Here is a 24753-nt window from a genome sequence, read left to right on the forward strand (position 1 = left end):
CAGCATGATCATTATACAGGTGCACCTTGTGCTGGGGACAATAACAGGCAACTCTAAAATGTGCAGTTTTGTCACACAACATAATGCCACAGATGTATTGTGTTTTAAGGGAGTGTGCAATTGGCACGCTGACTGTAGGAATGTCCACCAGAGCTGAATGTTCATTGAATGTTAATTTCTCTACCATAAGCCGCCTCCAATGTCATTTTAGAGCATTTAGCAGTACTTCCAACAAGCCTCGCAACCGCAGACCATATAATATAAACACAACATGGGCAACTTCACTCCACTCTGTCCGGCCTAGATCTTGCCGCAAGTAGGTTCCTAACTGATCAAGGGTCAAATATTTGTTCAACGCCCCACTGGTTGAGGTTGTGATTGCGGGTAGGATGATCTGACCCTGGTGCAACTTCTGCTGTTAAAGCCCCCTAGCTCAGATAGATACATGAAGTATTTTCCACCTGGGAGATACTGTCTGTCTGCCTCATGGTTGTGCTGCTGACAACACTGCGACCGCCCTTTTGTGGTGTGTTGAAAGTACACACAAGGTGAAATTTGAAACGATAAAATTGGAGAGATGATGAGAGTGGGAAACAGTTACATTCCATAGGACAGGACATAGAATAACCTTTATGTTCAATAGGTCTACATTAAATGAGAATAATGCCAGGGACACAGGCGCACACACACACAAACAAATGGGTGCCTGACTTTGAAAGTAGGGGTGCTAAAACATACATTTACACCGATATTTCGAAAGTGGGGGTGCAGCTGCTCTGTTTTGCTAGATTGCTCAAGCGCCTATGCGCCCACACAGAGAGAGAAAAAAATAGAGGGGAGGGAGTTCAAACTTTGGTTCAATGATGACGCCATTGACTTCTAGGCTTGTTGTACATCGATTACCCCCCAGGTACTTACAGTTGTTTTACCCACGGAAATCAGCCACTCAGCCAATTGGCATTGACTAGCAGAATTTAGAATTTTCAAAACTGCCCCGCCATGTTGTTAATTTGAGTCTGAGGACCCACGTCCAGAAAGGGTGCTAGCTGGACAGCTATAACTTTGAAATCACCACTAACAACTACTTTTTCCAACAGGTAAGAGTGCACAATGATGAAATACTATGTTGGTAAATGTTTCTCATTAACACTAAATATAGTGGCTAACATTGACTGCGCCTAATGTTATTTGGCTAGATAGCTACAGTATAGTCACAAGATAATCAATGTATTTGTCTATAAAACGTGTAAGTAGCTAGAAGTTCCAAGCATTGTATTTATATTTGTCACAGGACCATGGACTCCATGGAAGCTTGTTTCAGCCACCTGCGTCAACGTGACACCAGTGTGGACATGCTGCGGGTGAAGATGTTTCGGAGACGGTCGCAGTCCCAGAAGGAGAACCGAGACAAGGCCCTGAACAGCCACAGACAGCTTGACAATCTCCCCGAGTTGGAATGTTCTCAACTGGACATGTCGGTTGCTGAAAATGTGTCAGTAGTTCAGGGAAATGTACTGAATGCAAAACAAGTGAAAAGTGAGTTGTTTTTGTGTGTGGTGGTTCTGATGTGCATTCGCGGTTCACTTATTTAACAATCTAAACAGTATTCAGGACAGGAGTTCCCAAACTTTTTTCATTCAGGCCCCCTTCCAGCATTTGAGCATCCCGGCCCCCCATGCACGCGCCACGTATATTTCTATGGGCACAAGCACTGTACATGACACAAACTGTTCACACCCCTCTTGTTGGTGGAGAGAAAATGTTGCAGGGTTTAAGCTCATTTTCTTGCAATTCTATTTATTTTGCCATGTCTCATGTGATATTTCAGTGACTCAAACATTACATCAATCTAAGGCTTAAAAAAACCTAGCTAAAAATATTAGCTGACATATCAACATTTCTGAAAAGTTATAAATAGCTCTTTAAGGTCTGCAATGACTGGACTGGCAGGACAAGAGTAACTGATAATACACTGCCTACATTTGAAGTTGCACCTTGTGCATTCTATTACCAATTTTAATAATCATTTTAAAGCTGGACTGAGTTCCGTTTATATATATATATATATATATATATACACAGTACCAGTCAAAAGTTTGGACAGACACCCCCTGATTCAAGGCTTTCTTTATTTTATATTTTATACATTGTAGAACAATAGTGACGACATATCTTTGAAATAACACATGGAATTATGTAGTAACCAAAAAAGTATATAAAAAAATATTCTAAATATGAGATTCTTCAAAGTAGCCACCCTTTGCCTTGATGACAGCTTTGCACACTCTTGGCATTCTCTCAACCAGCTTCATGAGGTAGTCACCTGGAATACGTTTCAATTAACAGGTGTGCCTGAAGTTAATTTGTGGAATTTCTTTCCTCAATGCGTTTGAGCCAATCAGTTGTGTTGTGACTAGGTAGGGGGGTAAACAAGAAAGCACTATTTGGTGTAAAAAAAATAAATCAAAATCCATATTATGGCAAGAACAGATAAAATAAGCAGAGAGAAATGACAGTCCATCATTACTTTAAGACATGAAGGTCAGTCAATCTGGAAAATTTCAAGAACTTTGAATGTTTCTTCAAGTGCAGTCGCAAAAACCATCAGGCGCTATGATGAAATTGGCTCTCATGAGGACCGCCACAGGAAAGGAAGACACAGAGGATAAGTTCATTAGTTAACTGCACCTCAGATTGCATCCCAAAATAAATGCCTAAGAGTTCAAGTAACAGACACATCTCAACATTAACTGATCAGAGGAGACTGAATCAGGACTTCATGGTCGTATTGCTGCAAAGAAACCACTACTAAAGGACACCAATACGAAGAGACTTTCTTGGGCCAAGAAACACGAGCAATGGACATTAGACTGGTGGAATTCTGTCCCTTGGTCTGATGAGTCCAAATTTGAGATTTTTGGTTCCAACCAGTCGAGTCTTTGTGAGATGCAGAGTAGATGAACGGATGAACTCCTTGTGTGGTTCCCACTGTGAAGCATGGAGGTGTGATGGTGTGGGGATGCTTTGCTGGCTTCACTATTATTCTACAATGTAGAAAATATATTTTTTTAAATAAGAAAACCCTTGAATGAGGGGGTTTGTCTGTCCAAACTTTTGACTGGTACTGTATACATACATACAATGATTGAACAAAAATGTAAACAAAACATGTAAAGTGTTGGTCCCATGTTTCATGAGCTAAAATAAAATATCCCAGAAACCTTCCATACCCACAAAAAGCTTATTTCTGTAAAATGTTGTGCACAAATTCGTTTACATCCCCGTTAGTGAGCATTTTTCCTTTGCCAAGTTAATCTGTCCACCTGACAGGTGTGGCATATCAAGAAGCTGATTAAACAGCATTGCGCCACCTTTAGCGACAATGACTCCAACCAAACACTTGCTGTAGTTGTTGATCAGTCCCTCACGTCTCTTCTCTGATACAGAGAAGAATTAATGGCTGTCATTGTAAATAAGAATTTGTTCTTAACTGACTCGCCTAGTTAATTAAAGGTTAAATAACGTTTATTTATTTTTTATTACTCAGGTGCACCTTGTGCTGGGGACAATAAAAGGTCACTAAAATGTGCAGTTTTGTCACACAAAACAATGCTACAGATGTCTCAAGTTTTGAGGGAACGTGCAATTGGCATGCTGACTGTATGAATGTCCACCAGAGCTGTTTCCAGATAATTTAATGTTAATTTCTCTACAATAAGCCGCCTCAAATGTCGTTTTAGAGAATTTGGCAGTACGTCCAACAACCGCAAACCACGTGTACCAAGCCAAGACCTCTACATCCGGCTTCTTTACCTGCTGAATCGATACTAGCCACCCGTACTGCTGATGTGCAAACCCACAGTTTAAATCTAAGACTTTCTGCTCAAACTGTCAAAAATCGTTTCAGGGAAGCTCATCTTCGTGCTCGTCGTCCTCACCAAGGTCTTGACCTGACTGCAGTTTGGCGTCATAATCAACTTCAATGGGCAAATGCACACCTTCGATGGCCGCTGGCACGCAGGAGAAGTGTGCTCTTCACTGATGAAGCCCGGTTTCAACTTTACCGGGCAGGTAATGGGACCCATCGGCATGTTTGGTTTTCACCAGGCATAACGGGACCCATCTCATCCAAAATGTTGACTCAAGTTTGCCAAAAACACCTGGAAGCACCTGGATGATTAAGACTCTTGGAAGAATGTTCTATGGACAGATGAGTCAAAGGTATAACATTTTGGATGACATGGGTCCCATTATATCTGGCGATAACCAATTATATCTGGCGATAACCAAACACTGCATTCCACAGTAAGAACCTTAGACCAACTGTCGAGCATGATGGTGGTAGGGGATGGTTTGCTGCCTCAGGACCTGGACGACTTGCATTAATAGAAGGAACCATTAATTCTGCTCTGTATCAGAGAAGAGACGTGAGAGACTGATCAACAACTACAGGAAGTGTTTGGTTGGAGTCACAACCAGTTATTGAGTGTAAGGGGGAGGGGGGGCAATTACTTTTTCACACGGGCAGAATTATGTTATTGTTATTTGTTCACTCAGGATCCCTTTATCTGATATTAGGTTTTGGGTGAGGATCTGAGTATTCAGTATAAAAAATATTCAAAAGTAGAGAATTAGAAAGGGTGCAAATGCTTTTTAACGGCACTATATATATATATATATATATATATATATTATTTTGGGGGGACCCCCACACCCCCCTACTGACCCAAGGGGTGTGCTCCCCACCGTTTGGGAACTACTGCTCTAGGTAATGTTACTGGCTACAATATTTTATTCTCTGAAACTGTGGAGTATGTCTAAAAAAAATGAGCCTGAGCCAACTTCACCCTCATGCCTCTTCATCCTCCACTCCCACTAACATTATGTAATCCCACACTGATCTATTTTCTCTCCAACTCCCTCCTTCTTTTTTCTCAGACGCTGCAGTGGAGGAGCGAATGAAAAAGCTTGTCCGCTACAAAGAGAAGAAGGAGCTTGTGAAGGAGAAAGAGAAGAGGGCAAGGGAGAAGAAGGGGGTGTTCAAGGTTGGGCTGTACCGGCCAGAGGCCCAGCCCCTGGTCCCTCTGCCGCAGGCCTCAGCTGCCACAATCAAAGCCAGGGTGAGAGGACACAGCTTAAGACTGACTCAGTATACTGCTGACATGTCTATAGATGTTATAGCCATCGTCCTTGGGAGTCACTGTTCAATCATTGATTTGATGAAGATGTAACTGACTCATCACCGGAGGTTCAACTTCGATGTGCCCAAAATTCATTAGCATATAAGAACAGAAGAACTGGTGTTCTTAGTGGTTATTACATGGCCATAACTTGGCCTTTCCCCCCCACCAGGCAACAACGCCACTGGTCCAGCCCCAATCCACCAGAGTGACTTGCTCCACCATGAGGCAGCAGGCCCCCAAGGAGACTTTTGGGGGCCTACAAGTCTACATTTGTTCTGCACATGTCTTTATATAAGATGTTCTGTTACATTATTTAGTCAAAAACTACAATAGCTGCTTTTTTGAATAACCATATAATTTACAATATGCAGTTCTTTTCTCTGTTCCATTGACCTTAGCAACACAGCCTATTCACAGTCTCCCTGTTTCAAGAAAAGGTTGGTGTTTCTTTACCCCCACTTTACCTCTAAAACAATTAGTCCAATTGTTTGCTTGATTCAACACTTGCTGACCCTTGACCTCTACCTGGTTCTGGCTTAGTTGAACCAGCTGTGGTCAGGTCAACCAGGAGGACCAGGATTGCTATAGGTAACACTCCTAACCACGACAACAATCTGTCAACTGTACTACACACAGCTATTCTTTACGTTACTCTCCACGCCTTTTGTTTTGCCAATTATTTGACCCTGATAAACATATCCTTGACTCGTAACTCATGACTGTTATTTTTCCACTTTCCTGCAGTTGAACCAATAGTCAGAGCCCCATCCACAAGGTCAGCTAATAGGCCTCAGGTCTCTGTGGCCCCTGTGGCAAAGAACACCTGCTGCAGCTCCCAAGACCAGATCAAATGCCAAGCAGTCTGCAGCACCACCTGTTGGCAGAGGGAGGAACACCAGGGGTGAGCATTGGCAGCTGACGTCCCAACCTTGTTATGCACCATTCTTTAACAACATTTTGCGTGCTTTTCGACATGTTATTTCTGCATTCAAAAATAATGATTTGGCATTCCCTTTAGGAAATGCTATGAGCAATAAGCAGGCTGCTGTGAAAGTGGACAAGCCATTAGAGGAGACTAGGGCTGCCAGCCCCACACCCCCTAGTGCAGAGGAGCAGGAGGATGAGAAGATGGTAGAAGACCTTGTTCATCCAGCTCCAGAACCTGTCTCAGCCCAGGCCAACCGCATCCCACATTCAGCCCCCACCTTGTCCTCCTTCGCCCCCCAGGGCTTTGTGTTCCAGGCCCCAGCAGGCCTGTCCTCCTTCAACCTCAACCCTCTCACTCCCCGCTCTGCAGACTCCTTTTTCAAACCCAGGTAACTTTGTGTGACTCCTCACATCTATGGACCTTCATCCTCTGTATGGACCTTTATCTTCTCTATGGACCTTCATCCTCTCTATGGACCTTCATCCTCTCTATGGACCTTCATCCTCTCTATGGACCTTCATCCTCTCTATGGACCTTCATCCTCTCTCTGCACCTTCTCGATTGGCATTGGAGGAAACATTTACCTCAGATTTCTCTTCCAATGGGTTTTGAGAAGTCGAGGAGAGGATTCGAGGAAATCCTTTTTAGGGCAGCAGGTAGCCTAGCGGTTAAGAGTGTTGGGCCAGTACCCGAAAGGTTGATGTTTGGAACCCCTGAGCTGACTAGGTGTAAAATCTGTCCATGTGCCCTAATTGCTTCTGTAAGTTGCGCTGCGTAAGAGCGTCTGCTAAATTACTAAAATGTAAATATTTCTTCACTCTTTTCTGATCAGTCTATATCCCTCTAACATATTAACTCTCTCTATTCCCTATCAATAAATTAATATTTACTAGGTTTAGTCAGATTCATTTCTTCAGAGAATGAAAACCTGGTTGATATTCCGTTACTACTTATTAAAATATGACCGGCTGTCATTTTTTAGCTTTGTGTATGTATTAAACTTTTTTCATCCTCTCCAGTGTCTCAGTTCTACACCCTGTTCCACTCTGGCCCTCTGATAACCTGGTGCCCAAAATGGAGCTCAGTGCTCTCTCTCTCTCCTGCCAAGTCCCCTGCTCACTCCCCACCTCGCCCTTCTCCTACTCTGGCCCCTCGGTGTCTTCCGAGTCCCAAGGAAGCAGAGCATGATTTGCCCTACTTCAGGTGAGGGTTAATATGTGAAACCAAGTCAACAGCTATGTTCCTGACTCGTATTGGTGTGTTATGTGAATGTCTGTCCGTGTGTCTGTCAGGTCAGTGGTAGTCAGTGAGACAGAGAGGCTGACAGAACTTTGTCAGCAGTGGGAGCCCAGGGTGGATGATGCCTCTGTCCCTGAAGAGAGTGAGTGACTCATGTGTTTTAACCATTATATGCTGTGGATTCTGATTTCTATAAGCAAAAATACATCACACCACATTTCCTCAATGTATCATTCTCTCTCAATACCTTTCCTAACTGTGTTGACCTCCATCCCTGTGAAGTGTGTGACCGTATGTGTACGGCGGTGGGCCAGACCAGGCTGCTGATGAAGGAGAGATTTGGTCAGTTCTCTGGCCTGGTGGATGACTGAGCTTGGCAGAGGAGAGAAGACCACCTGCACTGACCTGCAAGGCTTCTGGGACATGGTGTACTACCAGGTGGGTTAGTGACAAGGAGGACATGGTGTCCTACCATGTGGCTTAATGAGGACATGGTCTCCTACCATGTGGGTTAATGAGGACATGGTCTCCTACCATGTGGGTTAATGAGGACATGGTCTCCTACCATGTGGGTTAATGAGGACATGGTGTCCTACCATGTGGCTTAATGAGGACATGGTCTCCTACCATGTGGGTTAATGAGGACATGGTCTCCTACCATGTGGGTTAATGAGGACATGGTCTCCTACCATGTGGGTTAATGAGGACATGGTCTCCTACCATGTGGGTTAATGAGGACATGGTCTCCTACCATGTGGGTTAATGAGGACATGGTCTACTGTGTGTGTGTGTGTGTAGAATTAGATGAACAAACAGTCAGACACTGGTGGTTAAACTCTGTTTGTGCCTGTCTGTTAACACTACAGCTAAACTATACTAGCTACCTCTAGAAAGAATTACCACCTAGATTGGTACAGCATTCTGAAAGGTTGAAAATGTGGATGCAAGCTTTCTAAAAAGGGCAACCCCTCTTCTCTCTCTCTCTCCACTTGTTTGACTCTTCCTCTTTCAGGTAGAGGACGTGAACAAGAAGTTTGGTGCTCTGAAGGAGGCAGAGTCTAAAGGTTGGCAGGAGGAAAGCAAACCCCCACCACGACAGAGGAAGGTGGTCAAGAAGCTGCCCTCTGCTCTGGTGGCTAAGCCTGCCAGTGGTGCTGTCGCCAAGTCTCGTCTGGCTGCCATCAAGGCTGCAATAAAGGTCAAGCAGCAGGCTGCAAAGGCAGCACTGTGGACGACCCTGCTCCAGCTCCCAAGGACCCCCAGGTGGAGACCCAGGCCCCAGAACCACCGGTGGTGGTGTTCCAGGGAGGCTTCTTCCAGGTGGAGAGTCCTGCCAAACTCACAGGTGAGACTCGTACCTCCACCGTTCTTCACCCAAGCTTCCCCTCAACTGCTGTGATGCTCAGAGATATGGATGGAGGCAGATGAAGATGCGTAGAATGGCAGGCCAAAAGGATGGCGGGTTTGCTCGAACCTGGAAGACCCCTGACCTTTCCCTCTGTCAGTGTTTGAGGTACCTGGTAAAGCTGTATAGAGCTCGTTAGTTGGGCATGGACTGATTGCTGTATGGTCTGTCTCTTTCCAGGCTCTGTGAAGAGATCCACCCATGTATCTGCCATACCTCAGACATCTCCCTGTTCAGTCACCAAGTTCTCCATCCCCGGAAGAACCCGCCACTCCAACACTGCTGCAGCTCCACACGCCTCCCCTCTCCCCCACCTCACCCATACCACTACCTGCTCCACCCTCGCCCTTGCTCACCCCACCCTCACGACTGCCTGCTCCACCCTCACCTGTTCCACCCTCACCCCCGCCTGCTCCACCCTCACCTGTTCCACCCTCACCCCCGCCTGCTCCACCCTCACCTGTTCCACCCTCACCCCTGTCTGCTCCACCCTCACCTCCGCCTGCTCCACCCTCACCTGTTCCACCCTCACTCCTGCCTGCTCCACCCTCACCCCTGCCTACCTGTTTAATGCCACCCCACTCCGTACCCCTCACTCTGATCCTCAGTTCTACACCCCGGCCCCCACCCAAAGTAGCCCCACCAGAGTCTCTCTCTGCATCTCAACAGTCAAAGAAGCTCTGGACACCCAGTCAGAGGAAGGCCCCAGCAACCAACCAGAGCTAGCCTGCGCGCAGAATGTCACTCCTGACCAACCAGAGCCCGGGAGCATGCAGGAAGATGTAGCTTGTGACCAATCTGAGGTTGTTTCAGAACCCACTGTTTGCCCTGAGGAACACTCTGAAATCTGTAAGTCTGAAATAATCTGCCAATCACCATCCAACACACAACAGCTGACCAGTGACAAACAGCATCGAGAAGCGTTCAGCCAATCGGTGTTGGCCACAGAAGAGCCCAACCAATTAGAGCTCCAGGACAGAAAATAGGCTTTAGAGGCCTACGATACCAGCCTACCCACCTCATCATGGCTCCCAGTCTCCCCATCTCCTCAAGGCTTCCCCTCTCACCCTCACTGCCCCACTACCATGGAGTAGAGTCCTATCCAGTCAGGAGCCCTGTCTTCAGCTTCACCCTCTCCCCCAACCCAGCCTGGCCAAGATTTACTGAGGCCAGCCAATCTCCCCTCTCCTCCCCCTGCTTGGTGTCCCCCTCCTCTCCTCCTGCTGTCCAGGTCTCCCTCAGCTTCCCAGCTGATGCCGACGTACCAGGGACCGTGACTCCAGACACTTCCATCACAGAGGTAAGTGTTTTGTTAAAGAAGATGTCTCATCTTAATGTATTACTAAATTACTGGCAAGAGTTCATCTGGGTTTTATTCTCAAAATACACAAGGATATTCCGGGGTTGGCCTTTGAGCGCTACCTCCAACCTACAGTGAGGTGTAGCCTGTCACCACGGGAGCCAGCTGTTGCAGAGGAGATGCTGTCGCCCATGGTGATAGACGTAGAAATGTTGAGTCCGTTGGCTCCGTCTGAAGAGAACCCTCAGGAGGAAGTGTCAACTCCCACAGGTACTGTGTGTGTGCTTGGATACGGTTAGTCTTAGATATTTGTATTCCTTATGGTGGATTTGTTTTCATTTTCCCGACTTCTCACTCCCATCACAGCATCTCCCAGTTTCACACAAATGTTCATCCCACGGATCACACAGGTTAACTTCCCTCTTCTTTCTCTCGTGTGTTGGTGTAATATATATATTAGTGCCAGTCAAAAGTTTGGACACACCAGCTCATTCATGTGTGTTAATTCATAGTTTTGAGGTCTTCACTATTCTACAATGTAGAAAATAGTAAAAATAAAGAAAAACCCTGGAATGAGTGTGTCCAAACTTGACTGGTACTGTACATATACTGAATGGACAAAACATTATGACACGTCTTTTCATGACACTGACCAGGTGAAAGCTATGATCCCTTATTGATGTCACTTGTTAAATCCACTTCAATCAGTTTAGATGAAGGGGAGAAGACTGGTTAAAGAAGGGTTTTTAAACCTAGAGTCAATTGAGACATGGATTGGCACAACTCAATATTAGGAAGGTGTTCTTAACGTTTTGTACACCCATTGTATGTGTGTATGATTTCATTTGGTGTTGAATCACTTTCTCACATTGGTGTTCTGAAATACGGTATTTTTTGGGTTATTTCTTATTTTACAATTAATCAATTCCTCAACTGACCCATGCTGTCCCCATTTCCTCTCCAGCCAGTTGAGTCAGACCTGTTGCTGTTCACCCCTGATCAGATGGACAGAGTGAGGCAGTCAATGTGCCCCAGTGACCTCATGTCGTTCACACCTCCCTCTGACAGAACCAGCAACTGATGAGACTGATTTGCATAACTGTTGTTGTATATTTTGCTAGACTAGTTTAGTTTCAAAAATAAATGTTTTTATATGCATTGTTTTTGTAACTTTCCTTACACTGTTTTGTGCTATCTGTACAATTTTATTATTTAATACCAAAAAGGCACCAGATAGTGTTAACTATTAACCACATTCTATATGGAGCCCAGGTGTTCAGGATTTCTATACGAAATAAACTTTGTTGCTATATTGAATATGCTTGTGAAAATAAAATGTAGATTCTTCAAATTTGCTACCAACAGATTACAATTTTTTTGCCTCTCCTTCTACAACTATACATCGAGTCTAGACCAAACAATGACTGAATCACAAAACACTTGTCCCACTCATGGAACTAAGTGTGAAATGCATGTTATTGACATCATAGAGGACTGTTATGACTGCTCTGAAAAGGTCAATTTTTATCCAGGACTAGGTTTAATCTGGCCATACAGTTGTATGGGTGATCTGAGAGTCTATTTCCTCTTCTTCTTGGCTGCGGTGGCAGGCGACTGTTTGGTGATGACCACAGAGGTGGTGGAGGCCACAGGCGTCTGAGCCGCTGGAGACGGGTTAAGGTCATCCTCTGGCCCTTCTACTCGCTCTGCCTCCTCATCCTCTTCTTCTTCCCTCCGTCTCTCCTCCTCCTCTGCCTCCCACTGTTCCCTCAACCTGGAACATTTTTCATAATTGATTTATTTGTTGGGGAGTTATGTAGAGCTTGTGTGGTGCTCACATCAAGGGCAGATTTCTTGGACTAAAAATATCACTTCCAATGGAGATTCTCTGGGGCATCATCTGGATACATTTTGGATACAAACTGGATCAAGGGGCCTCATGTTGTCTCAGTAGCTGCCTACCTGGCGTCTTCCTTGGCCTTAGCCAGAGCGATGCGGGCTAGTGCCGTCTGCCTCAGTCTCTCTTCCTGCACCTCCCTCCTCAGCTCCAGGCTGTACTCGTACGCTGGGAAGAACCTCTGGGTAAAGAACTGGTGGGTCCTCTGGACCCAGCTGTCCAGTTCAGTCTCAGCAGGGCAGGAATTCATACCTGCTCCGCTCCTGTCTTCAACAGGCTCTGGTTAGGAGACACAGCAGGTGTGAGATTGGCATGGCAATTAAAACATTTCAATGATAAGATATGTATGTAATATCGTTTGATTTTCTGAGGTCAAATTCTTCAAATTAGTGTAGTATACACTGAACAAATATAAGTGCAACATGTAAAGTGTTGGTCCCATGTTTCATGAGCTGAAATAAAAGATCTCAGAAAATGTTCCATATGCACAAAAAACATCTCTCAAATGTGTTTATCCCTGTTCGTGAGATTTTCTCCTTGGCCAAGATAATCCATTCTCCTAACAGGTGTGGCAGATCAAGAAGCTTATTAAACACCATGATCATTACACAGGTGCACCTTGTGCTGGGGACAATAAAAGGCCACTAAAATGTGCAGTTTTCTCACACAATGCCACAGACGTTTTGAGCGAGGGTGTAAATGGAATGCTGACTGCAGGAATGTCCACCAGAGCTGTTGCCAGATAATTTAATGTTAATTTCTCTACCATAAGCCAACTCCAATGTCGTTTTAGAATATTTGGCAGTACATCCAACCGGCCTCGCAACCACAGACCACGTGTAACCACGCCAGCCCAGGACCTCCACATCTGGCTTCTTCACCTGCGGGATCATCTGAGACCAGCCACCCAGACAGCTGATGAAACTGTGGGTTTGCACAACCAAAGAATTTCTGCACAAACTGTCAGAAACCGTCTCAGGGAAGGTCATCTGTGTGCTCGTTGTCCTCACCAGGGTCTTGACCCGACTGCAGTTCAGTGTCGTAACCAACTTCAGTGGGCAAATGCTCACCTTCGATGGCCACTGCCACGCTGGAGAAGTGGTATTCTTCATGGATTAATCCCGGTTTTAACTGTACCGGGTAGATGGCAGACGGTGTCGTGTGGCGAGCGGTTTGCTGATGTCAACATTGTGAACAGAGTACCCCATGGTGGCAGTGGGGTTATGGTATGGGCAGGCATAAGCTATGGACAACAGAAAATAATTGCATTTTATCGATGGCAATTTGAATGCACAGAGATATTGTGACGAGATCCTGAGGCCCATTGTCGTTCCATTCATCCGCCGCCATCACCTCATGTTTCAGCATAATGCACGGCCCCATGTCACAATGATCTGTACACAATTTATGAGAGCTGAAAATGTCCCAGTTCTTACATGGCCTGCATACTCACCAGACATGTCACCCATTGAGCATGTTTGGGATGCTCTGGATCAACACGTACTACAGCGTGTTCCAGTTCCCGCCAATATCCAGCAACTTCCCACAGCCATTGAAGAGGACAAAATTCCACATGCCATAATCAAAAGCCTGATCAACTCTATGTGAAGAAGATGCGCCATGCTGCATGAGGCAAATGGTGGTCACACCAGATACTGACTGGTTTTCTGATCCACGCCCCTAAGTTACTTTAAAAATAAATAATCTAACCAACATATGCATATTTGTATTCCCAGTCATGTGAAATCCATAGATTAGGGTCTAATGAATTTATTTCAATTGACTGATTTCCTTATATGAACTGTAACTCAGTAAAATCTTTGAAATTGTTGCATGTTCCGTTTATATTTTTGTTCAGTGTACTTATTGTGTAATCTACCTGTGCTGGGGGGATGATCATGAGGAGGGTGGTTTGACACTTTGGCCTCCACTGCTGATCTAGCCCCACCTGAGTCCTCTCTTCTCTCAGTGTCTGACAAGTGGGTTGCTGACCCACCACCTGACTCAAACACACGCATACACTTTCAACAATGTCGCAAAGATGTGACCAGTCAGACTATACGGATACGTGAGTAGAGAAAAGATATGTAAGGAGAACACACCCCCAGTCCGTGATGCGAGGTTGCCTGCCGCATTGGGACTCTGTCTGGGCTCCATCTCTTCAGATGTAGACAGCTGGAGAATCTCCTTGGATTTTCCCATCTGGGTAGAAAAATATTGAATGAACTAATTTAGACAAGGAATGGTCTCGATTTCCAGACCGCCATTTGAGATTATGTAAAGATTTGACAGAGGTGATCAAACCAACCTCCAGTGATTTGACACTACCCACATCAGGAGAGATGTTGGGGTTTGATGACTTTGCAGTAGGTCCAGTCAGAGGGGAATGCCGCTGTGAGGACCTCTGTAGAGGGCTGTCTCTGGTCCTCTCCCCAGGGGTGTCAGCCAGAGGGCAGCTCTCCATCTGGCTGTCTGAGGAGGTCTGACCATCCCTCTGATCACTAACCTCTGCACAGCCCAGCAACGCCTCAAAGAACTCCAGGAACGTCATCTACAATCAGGTTCACCATTATGAACTTCCAATTAAGTTATTTTTTAAAGCATCTGAGATTCTTACTGTAATGAAAATCGCTATATACATTCAATCGTATTATTATTAGACTCCTAAACAGCTTCTATCCCCTGACCATAACACTGTTAAACTACTGCTCAAAAACTACTGCTTCTCCTCATACCTACGATGCAGCTAAAATCATTATTGATTAGATTTATAACTACCACTACACTGCTGTTCATTGATTATTGATTGCCATTACCATTAGTATCTATTTATCCTGCTACTGGTCACTATTACTCCTGTTTACATGTAAAATTGAAGTCGGAAGTTTACGTACACCTTAGCCAAATACAGTTTTTCACATTTAATCATAGTAAAAATAATCTGTTTAGGTCAGTTAGGATCACCACTTTATTTTAAGAATGTGAAATGTCAGAATAATAGCAGAGAGAATGATTTATTTCATTTTTTTTTCTTTCATCACATTCCCAGTGGGTCAGAAGTTTACATACTCAACTAGTATTTGGTAGCATTGCCTTTAAATTGTTTAACTTGGGTCAAACGTTTCAGGTAGTCTTCCACAAGATTCCCACATTAAGTTGGGTGAATTTTGGCCCATTCCTCCTGACAGAGCTGGTGTAACTGTGTTTGTAGGCCTCCTTGCTTACACACGCTTTTTCAGTTCTGCCCAGAAATGTTATATAGGACTGAGGTCAGGGCTTTGTGATGGCCACTCCAATACCTTGACTTTGTTGTATGCTTGGGATCATTGTCCATTTGGAAGACCCATTTGAGACCAAGCTGTAACTTCCTGACTGATGTCTTGAGATGTTGCTTCAATATATCCACATAGTTTCCTGCCTCATGATGCCATCTATTTTGTGAAGTGCACCAGTCCCTCCTGCAGCAAAGCACCCCCACAACATGATGCTGCCACCCCCGTGCTTCACGGTTGGGATGGTGTTCTTCGGCTTGCAAGCCTCCCCCTTTTTCCTCCAAAACATAACGATGGTCATTATGGCCAAACAGTTCTATTTTTGTTTCATCAGACCAGAGGACATTTCTCCAAAAACTACAATCTTTGTCCACATGTGCAGTTGCAAACCGTAGTCTGGCTTTTTTAATGGCAGTTTTGGAGCAGTGGCTTCTTCCTTGCTGAGCGGCCTTTCAGGTATAGGTCTCGTTTTACTGTGGATATAGATACTTTCGTACCTGTTTCCTCCAGCATCTTCACAAGGTCCTTTGCTGTTGTTCTGGAATTGATTTGCACTTTTCGCACCAAAGTACATTCATCTCTAGGAGACAGAACGCATCACCTTCCTGAGTGGTATGACAGCTGCGTGGTCCCATGGTGTTTATACTTGCGTACTATTGTTTGCACAGATGAACATGGTACCTTCAGGCATTTGGAAATTGCTCCCAAGAATGAACCAGAATTTTGGAGGTCTACAATTTTTTTTATGAGGTCTTGGCTGATTTCTTCTGATTTTCCCATGATGTCAAGCAAAGAGGCACTGAGTTTGAAGGTAGGCCTTGAAATACACCTCCAATTGACTCAAATGAGGTCAATTAGCCTATCAGAAGCTTCTAAAGCCATGACATCATTTTCTGGAATTTTCCAAGCTGTTTAAAGGCACCGTCAACTTAGTTTATGTAAACTTCTGTCCCACTGAATTGTGATATAGTGAATTATAAGTGAAATAATCTGTCTGTAAACAATTGTTGGAAAAATTACTTGTGTCATGCACAAAGTAGATGTCCTAACCGACTTGCCAAAACTATAGTTTGTTCACAAGAAATGTGTGGAGTGGTTGAAAAACAAGTTTTAATGACTCCAACATAAGTGTATGTAAACTTCCGACTTCAACTGTACATATTACCATTAGTACACTGAGTATATCAAACATTAAGAACACCTTCCTAATATTAAGTTGCAACCCCTTTTGCCTTCAGAACAGCCTCAATTCGTCAGGGCATGGACTCTACAAGGTGTCGAAAGTGTTCCAAAGGGATGCTGGCCCATGTTGACGCCACTGCTTCCCACAGTTGTGTCAAGTTGGCTGGATGTCCTTTGGGTGGTGGGCCATTCTTGTTACACACAGGAAACTGTTGAGTGTGAAAAACCCAGCCGTGTAGGAGTTCTTGACACAAACCGGTGCGCCTGGCACTAAAAGGCCTAGAAATCCTTCTTTAACCTGTCTCCTTCCCTTCATCTAAAATGATTGAAGTGGATTTAACAAGTGACATCAATAAGGGATCATAGCTTTAACTTGGATTACGCCTGTTCAGTCTGTCATGGGAAGAGCAGGTGCTCTTAATGTTTTGTACACTCAGTGTATATTACCATTAGTCTTTATATATTCCTAACACCAGTCACTTTCCAGCTCTGTTTACATATCCCATTCATCGACCACTTATGCTGCTGCCATACTGTTTAGAATTACCATTATCATTTATCCTGCTACCTGTCACTGTCTCCAAATCCCTGTCTATATCTCCCTCAATACTCCAGTTTCCCTACACATCGTCAATATGGTACTGGCACTGACACTGTATATCGCTTCCTCTCTTATTTGTGTTACCTTTATTATATACGGTATTAATCAACAGTTGGACACACCTACTCATTCAAGTTTTTTTTGGTTTTTTTTACTATTTTCTACATTGTATAATAATAGTGAAGACCTCAAAACTATGAAATAACCCATATGGAATCATGTAGTAACCAAAAAAGTGTTGAGATTCTTCAAAGTAGCCACCCTTTGCCTTGATGACAGCTTTGCACACTCTTGGCATTCTCTCAACCAGATCATGAGGTAGTCACCTGGAATGCATTTCAATTAACAGGTGTGCCTTGTTAAAAGTTAATTTGTGTAATTTCTTTCCTTCTTAATGCGTTTGAGACAATCAGTTGTGTTTTGACATGGTAGGGGTGGTACAGAAGATAGCCCTATTTGGTAAAAGACCAAGTCCATATTATGGCAAGAACAGCTCATATAAGCAAAGAGAAATGACAGTCCATCATTACCTTAGGACATGAAGGTCAGTCAATCAGGAACATTTCAAGAACTTTGAAAGTTTCTTCAAGTGCAGTCGCAAAAACCATCAAGCGCTATGATACTGGCTCTCTTGAGGACCGCCACAGGAAAGAAGACCCAGAGTTACCTCTGCTGCAGAGGATAAGTTCATTAGAGTTACCAACCTCAGATTGCTGCCCAAATAAATGCTTCACAGAGTTCAAGTAACATAAACATCTTAACAATTGTTCAGAGAATGCGTGAATCAATCCTTCATGGTCAAATTCCTGCAAAGAAACTACTACTAAAGGACACCAAAAAGAAAGCGAGAATTGCTTGGGCAAAGAAACATGAGCAATAGACATTAGACAGTTGGAAATCTGTCCTTTGGTCTGATGAGTCCAAATTTGAGATTTTTGGTTCCAACCGCCGTGTCTTTATGAGAAGCAGAGTGTATGAACAGATGATCTCCGCATGTGTGGTTCCCACCGCGAAGCTTGGAGGTGGTGGTGTGTTAGTGCTTTGCTGGTGACAGTCAGTGATTTATTTAGAATTCAAGGCACACTTAACCAGCATGGCTACCACAGCGTTCTGCAGTGATACGCCATCCCATCTGGTTTGGGCTTAGTGGGACTGTCATTTGTTGTTCAACAGGACAATAACCCAACATACCTCCAGGTTACTACATGATTCCATGTGTTATTTCATAGTTTTGATGTCTTCACTATTATTCTACAATGTAGAAAATAGTAAACATAAAGAAAAATCCTGTAATGAGTAGGTGTGTCCAAACTTTTGACTGGTACTGTCTATATATATTTATTTATTTTATTAGTGTTACTATTTTGATATTGATTAATGCACTTTAGGGTAGAGCTTGTTAAGCATTTCAATGTACTTGTTCATGTGACAATAAAACGTGAATAAAACAAACTACTATTAGAAAGTTAGGGTCTCTTAATGCTGTTGAACTTGTTCCACCACCTATTTAGTACAGGAACCTGTTCCACTATAAAAAATACATAGGAATGAATTAAATAAATCAGTTATGGGGCCTCCCGAGTGACGCAGTGGTCTAAGGCAGTGCTAGAGGCGTCACTACAGACCCGGGCTCAATCCCGGGCTGTATCACAACCGGCCGTGATCAGGAGTCCCATAGGGCGGCCACAATTGACTCAGCATCGTCCAGGTTAGGGGAGGGTTTGGCCGGGGGGGCTTTACTTGGCTCATCGTGCTCTAGTGACTCCTTGTGGAGGGCTGGGCGCCTGCAGGCTGACCTCGGTCGTCAGGTGAACGGTGTTTCCCCCGACACATTGGTGCAGCTGGATCCGGGTTAAGCGGGCAGGTGTTAAGGAGCACGGTTTGGCGGGTCATGTTTCGGAGGATGCATGACATGACCTTCACCTTCTGAGCACGTTGGGGAATTGCAGCGACAAGATCGAAAATTGGGGAGAAAAAAATAAAATGAAATAAAATGATTGAAGCGTTTAGCTGACCTCTAGGTCTAGGTTGCAGTAGTAGCGGTCGTAAGCTGCTGGGTTCTCTACAGAGAGGATCTCTAGGAGTTTCCCTGTGGTCAGCTCAGCATCAAACAGACTAAGGTCCTGTTGGTGGGACAGAACCAAGTTTCATCAATCAACTTACATCATGTAATGTTAGGGTTGTGATGGTCAGGAAAAATTCAGGGCTCTAAATATGAGCACCCATCACCACACAACATCAGTGTGTGGTCACATTAGTTGAACTTTACAAGTACCTTAAACATCCATATGAAGTGCCTGACAGTCATGGTTTGGTCAGCTAGGGGGGTTGGGTTGGCTCTGCAGAAGGCCTTGTAGATCTCCCAGCACCTCTCAATGTAGTTGACAGCAATCACAGCATGCATGGGTTTGGGGAACAACAGCCCTGCATTCAGTTCACAACAAGGAGAGCGTGAATGTGGGTTACACTTGATAATGAGTAAACAATGGTGTATGCATGCGTACTTGTACCTTTTACATTCATGGCATTAGGGATGATGTTCTCCCTCATCAGCTTGGACAAACATGCAACCAGTATAGTATCAGAGGGCCTGGGAAGGAGAGGAGAGGCTCAGGAGTAGAGTGCATGGTGTTGATACAAGGTTGTTACTATGGTAATTACAGTGTTACTACACAGGAGTAGGACAGTAAGGGATAGCAATGTTGTCCTTACTCTATGTCCTTATGGTAGGTGTTGTAGGCCAGAACCACAACACAGCTGAGGAACCTTCTGAGCAGCATGGTGCTGAAGGGAGAGTGGATGTCCTCGGAAGGAACATCCTCTGCTTTGAAATTAGTTCACAAAACAAGAAAATGTAACAATGAAGGTTCAAGTCCTGCTCAGGCTAGCCCCTGTTCTCACTACAATATGTTAGTCTCTATAATGTTAAGTTGTGTTGTGATGAGACTGAAACAAATTAACAAAGCAGGAGGAATTGGCCAAACATGAAGGGAGGAACAGGAAATGAGATGGTTATTTCTCCCTGGCCTTACAACAGATGTAGCGGTCAACCTGGGCCAGGGTGATGCCTTGCTGGTGGATGCTGCAATCCTTGAGGAGTCTCCAGAGCTGCAGGCGGGACAGCAAGAAGGTATTGTCTGGGGACTGATCATGGCCCAGACTACTGTAGAAGCTATAGATGGCCCTCAGCTCCGCTATGTGTCTCAGCACCACAAATTCCACCTGGCACACAGCGAGAGGGACAAATGGAGGCGGAAAAAACACCACCTGTTTGTCAACTCAGCGCAGAGTTGGGGTTGAAGCTATCATAACTTAGTTCAAGGATTGTTATAATATATGGAATCTAATTTGACAACTGAATTGACACAAATTGAAATGGATTTTCATATGCTGTTGTGGTCAGTCCCACTGACCTGTTTGAGCTGCAGGTCTCTCTGGTTCTCTGGGAGGTTCTCCAGCACAGCAGTGATGTCCAGAGCCATGTCAGGCCCAAGCAGGGCTGGACCACTGCCTGAGTCTCCTCCTGGTGCTCTTCTGGGGGATTCACCTGAAACACAGGAATTACTTTTACTGTACTGAAAAATTACTATATATGAAAAATACAGGACCATACAGGTTGATGTCAGATGAGTCATTTTGTCAGACAGACATACATTTTCAGAGGGACTTGGTGCACTTACTGTCCTCAGGATGGGGAGTGTGCGTTCTAATCCCACTCAGATCAGGGGTGTTTGAACCATCCAGGCAGAACGCTGGGAACTCTGCCATGTGGTCGTCCACAAACTCCCCTTCAAATATGCGTCCATTTTTAAAAATGAACTTTCCCTAGAATGTTTAACAAGATCTTATTATTTACACTCCATATTGACATCTATTCAATTAGAATGATTACTTTATGGACATGTTCCCCCTTCACCTGTCCATGTTTTTTGTTGTCCTTCCACTCTCCTTTGTAAAGAGCCCCGCTTGCGTAGTAGAAGCTGCCCTGGCCATGCCTCAGCCCCTGGACAAAGTCCCCAGTGTACTCATTCCTTAGGGGATACTGAGAGCCTGTCACTCTCCTCAGGAACCATGTGTGGGTCCCCTGTCCATGCTGAAAGACAGAGGAGGATTTATCAGTCATTTATGTGAAGTTACTCTAACCATGTTTTCTTTCTCAAAAGCCAAATAATGGGTTTATTAATATATCATGTTATGGGAGATGAGGGTGATATGGTTTGACCTACCTGGACCCCATTCTCCCATATCCCGCTATACTGCTGACCCAGCTGCAGCCACCTCATCCTGCCCTCTCCATGTCTCATGTTGTTCCTCCACTGGCCCTCATACAGGTTCCCAGAGGGGTAACTTTGGCACAGCAGAGAGAGCATATGCAAGGTGTATGACACTGATATAATTTAAGCATAAGAACACATTTAATGGGAGATCATTCACATGTGTAACACACTGTCTAAACACAAGTTCACCTACCATCGGACTCCCCATCCCTCTCTGTTATTGTTTACCAATTCTCCTTCATACCAGGACGTCGCTTCCTGGTTATAGTATATTGTACCCTAATAAAACAAACAAATATTGTAAATTAAGCAACAACCCCACATTAAATAAACCTGTGGACAAGATGCAGGTTTATCTGACTTAAATTGCTCAAGACTGCAAAGGGATCATACCTTTCCATGCCTTTTGCTGTGATGCCACTGCCCTCTGTATATCACAGAGGAATTGGCACACCTATATGTCCCCACACCATGGCGGATTCCACTGCACACCTCTCCCTCATAACAGCTACCATCCAGCCAGGTGTATGTCCCATGGCCCATGGGCACATTGAATGCAAACTCACCCTGTCATTATGATAATCAAATGGTTCACAGATCACATCTGCAGTATAAGATTAACTAAGAAATAATGCATCTTGTAAAGGTGGTGGACCAAAATACCTCATATTTCACGCCATCTGCCCATGTGTACAGACCATGTCCATGCATGACTCCTACTGAAAACATACCCTTGAATAAAAACAAAGCTTATTGATTTGATGTCATGTTTGCTGGTTCATTTTAGTCATCATGTAATGCATGCTATACAATGTGATATAGACACCATATGGCAATGGCATAATGCAATACCTTGTAGACATGTCCTCCCTGAAAATATGCCACACCTTCTCCATGGAACTGCTCTAGATACTTTTCTCCCTCGTACCTGAGTGAGCACAGATTGCTTTTCATTGATCATGTAACAGTAGCTAGCTAACGTTAGCAAGCTTAGCTGTGTATGCTTAGGTTATTATGGAAAAGAAACTCAACAACACGATAATGAGGCATTATTTCATGTTCATAGAAAGAGGCGATTGACAAGCAATGGTTTACCTCTGGACAATAATATTAGGAAGAACAGGGACCTCATGAAATGCATCATCACTTCCCTCAAGTTGTTTGTCGGCGAGTGGTGGTTGTGAAGAAAAGGAGGCAGTCATTACATCTGTTTCATGTCCCGACTCTTCATCTAACACGTGTGGTTCTGATACAACACCAGCATGGGAGCCATTTGACAAAAATGTACTTAATGACTGTTCGGGAGTCGTTTTCTCGGGTTTTTTGTTTTTATCCCCTTTCGCCATTTCACATGTTCATCCAGACGATGCAATTCCATAAACATACCATGCATCGCAACCGAGGCGCCTGTTGCTAAGGAGCTCGGTACGGAATCCTCAGTATGTCAAAAAGTCAAGTCTTTACAAACTCACAAAATTAATTGTTCTAATTAAAGTATGTTTATGTACTGAAATGATAATGTTAGAGCATTTGTGTTTTGATTATTTTGTTGAAAGCGTACCTAAAATAGACATAGAAAATAAATGTTTACAAATACAAAACCTTTTTTTGAGTCAACATTTGAAAAAAAAAGAGATATATAACAGCGATTGATTTTACATAATGAGAGTTAGTCTTTTTGTTGTTGTTGCTGAAATGCAACCTTAGTGTATTTTCAGAGATATAGGAGCAGGCCAAAACTGTTGAGAGGTATTCAGTTGAGCAAGTCCAACTGGGTTGATCAGTCTTATGAGATGAAGTTCAAGTTAGCAAGGTGTCTCATAGTGGGTCTGCCATGTGTACAGTTCCATGGCTGCTCTATCTCCCCATATGACCACCAGCTTCTTCATTTCACTGGTACTCAAAGCTGTACCAATCACCACCTTACGTGGGAGAAAGAGTACATAAACATCATGGGGACCAGAGCTAAAATGAAAATTCTAAAGGAAACATATCATTTTTGTATAGCTGGAAAACTAGTGCAAAAGCATCAAACAAACATGTACACTTCAGTCATTGCATAACACACATTATAACTGGTGCATTTCTACTAGCACTTCTTATTTAGTGCTGAAATCCAACAGCTCATATTTATCGCAAGTCATGGCCAACAAATCAATCACATCATAAATACATAACATTCACAGTGTAAGGGGTGCGTACTGGCGGCAGAGAAGTCAGGCGCAGGAGAGAAAAACAGATTTACAACGGCGCAGTTTAATAAATAAAACCAACGTAAACAGTACAAAAAAATCTATGGGTAAAACCCTTCACGCACCAGCATAATGTGCACAAGCACTACAATAAACAATTCCGGACAAGGACATGGGGGCAACAGAGGGTTAAATATACAACATGTAATGATGGAATTGAAACCAGGTGTGTGGGAAGACAAGACAAAACAAATGGAAAATGAAAGGGGGATCAGCGATGGCTAGAAGACCGGTGAACGTCGACCGCCGAACGTCGCCCGAACAAGGAGAGGGACCGACTTCGGAGGAAGTCGTGACACACCGACTTCCTGCAGTCCCTGGAGGCAAACATCTGCCTGACACAAGACGGCCGACACAACCCCCGGGCTGTCAATCAACATGAAGATGAGCTCCTCGATGTCCCCCAGACCAAACGTCCAGTTTTTACTTGTGGGCAGGGACACAAGCTTCCCCCACTCCATCACCTGAGCTGGAACACATAGCACAATGGAATTCAGAATCAGAAAACAGATATGAGCAATACCCATGCATACTATTTTGAAATCTAATTTTTGGAGAGGTGCTATGCTAATTTATTATGGCAGGGTATATTTTACTCCACTAAATATAGCAGTGAGTGAGCGTGTTGTATTCTATTTGACTTTCCATCCGCATCTGAGGAAATCAAAGCCATTCTTTTTTAAGATCTCAAGGTTCTCCATAAGAACGTTCTCGCTGACTGCCGTGAGCCTGAGGTGGAGATTCAGTGGACTGAAAACTTCATACATACGAACAAATTAAATACTCAACACAAAACTAGTACGTTTTTAGTAACCATATAAAATAATTGGTGAATGTCAGTGATTCCTTACACGATGAGTCTCTGTCCTTGCAGTGCGGTGTGTTGTTGAAGCACTTCGAAGTTGTACTTCTCATCAGTGGCATGCTGGAAGGTCAGAGTTGAGCTTAGTTATGATGAAGCCCAGGTTAAACTGTCTCCATGTTCTAAATCTCCATGTCCTTAAAACTGTCTTTGCTGTGGGGATTACAGAGGGAACATTTCAACAGACTGCAGTATAATAACTTTATAATAATGACATTGTTATTTCAACTCTGAAAAAGGCAATGTGTACCTAAATGTTGGTTCAAAAATGTAATAAAAAAATACATTAAATTGTGCCACTTTCTTTTTTCCTTTTTTTCTGGTCAGATATAGTGTTCAGGAAAAAATCTTGTCC

At 44.0% G+C, this 24753-nt stretch overlaps 3 protein-coding genes and 1 pseudogene across 6 annotated transcripts; 2 read left to right on the plus strand and 2 right to left on the minus strand.

Moving 5' to 3' along the window:
- The first annotated feature begins 1295 nt into the window (after positions 1-1295).
- Positions 1296-9199, plus strand: LOC106609302 (disks large-associated protein 5-like). Its single transcript, XM_014207971.2, is given in 9 exon segments — positions 1296-1536; positions 4939-5120; positions 6319-6499; positions 7131-7314; positions 7404-7492; positions 7633-7717; positions 7719-7788; positions 8363-8695; positions 8936-9199. Coding segments are annotated over 9 exon segments (1374 nt in total). The 3' UTR covers positions 8945-9199.
- Positions 9200-9671: 472 nt separating this feature from the next.
- LOC106609930 (lysine-rich arabinogalactan protein 17) lies at positions 9672-11159 on the plus strand. Its single transcript, XM_014208970.2, has 4 exons — positions 9672-10055; positions 10148-10325; positions 10422-10465; positions 11020-11159. The coding sequence occupies exons 1-4, from the start codon at positions 9780-9782 to the stop codon at positions 11134-11136; spliced, it is 615 nt and encodes a 204-aa protein (XP_014064445.1). The 5' UTR covers positions 9672-9779; the 3' UTR covers positions 11137-11159.
- Positions 11160-11575: 416 nt separating this feature from the next.
- Positions 11576-22703, minus strand: rsph10b (radial spoke head 10 homolog B). Of its 4 annotated transcripts, none has more exons than XM_014208959.2 (19): positions 22380-22703; positions 22137-22212; positions 21948-22016; positions 21678-21851; positions 21478-21563; positions 21234-21354; positions 20924-21100; positions 20688-20832; positions 20421-20554; positions 20040-20229; positions 19720-19831; positions 19518-19597; positions 19283-19431; positions 19023-19130; positions 14285-14503; positions 14055-14154; positions 13832-13951; positions 12018-12231; positions 11576-11829 (listed from the first exon to the last, which is right to left on the minus strand). In XM_014208959.2, exons 1-19 carry the CDS (start codon positions 22628-22630, stop codon positions 11634-11636), a joined length of 2721 nt encoding a protein of 906 aa, XP_014064434.1. In that variant the 5' UTR covers positions 22631-22703; the 3' UTR covers positions 11576-11633. The 4 variants fall into 4 exon arrangements, with proteins under 4 accessions (XP_014064434.1, XP_014064430.1, XP_045580233.1 ...); XM_014208955.2 differs by having other exon boundaries at positions 14261-14503; XM_045724277.1 differs by lacking the exon at positions 21678-21851 and having other exon boundaries at positions 14261-14503.
- Positions 22704-23070: 367 nt separating this feature from the next.
- On the minus strand, positions 23071-24685 carry LOC106609309 (mismatch repair endonuclease PMS2-like; annotated as a pseudogene).
- Positions 24686-24753: the final 68 nt, after the last annotated feature.

This window comes from Salmo salar, chromosome ssa01 (genome assembly GCF_905237065.1).
Source record: "Salmo salar chromosome ssa01, Ssal_v3.1, whole genome shotgun sequence".
In the NCBI taxonomy this organism is placed as follows: Eukaryota; Metazoa; Chordata; class Actinopteri; order Salmoniformes; family Salmonidae; genus Salmo; species Salmo salar.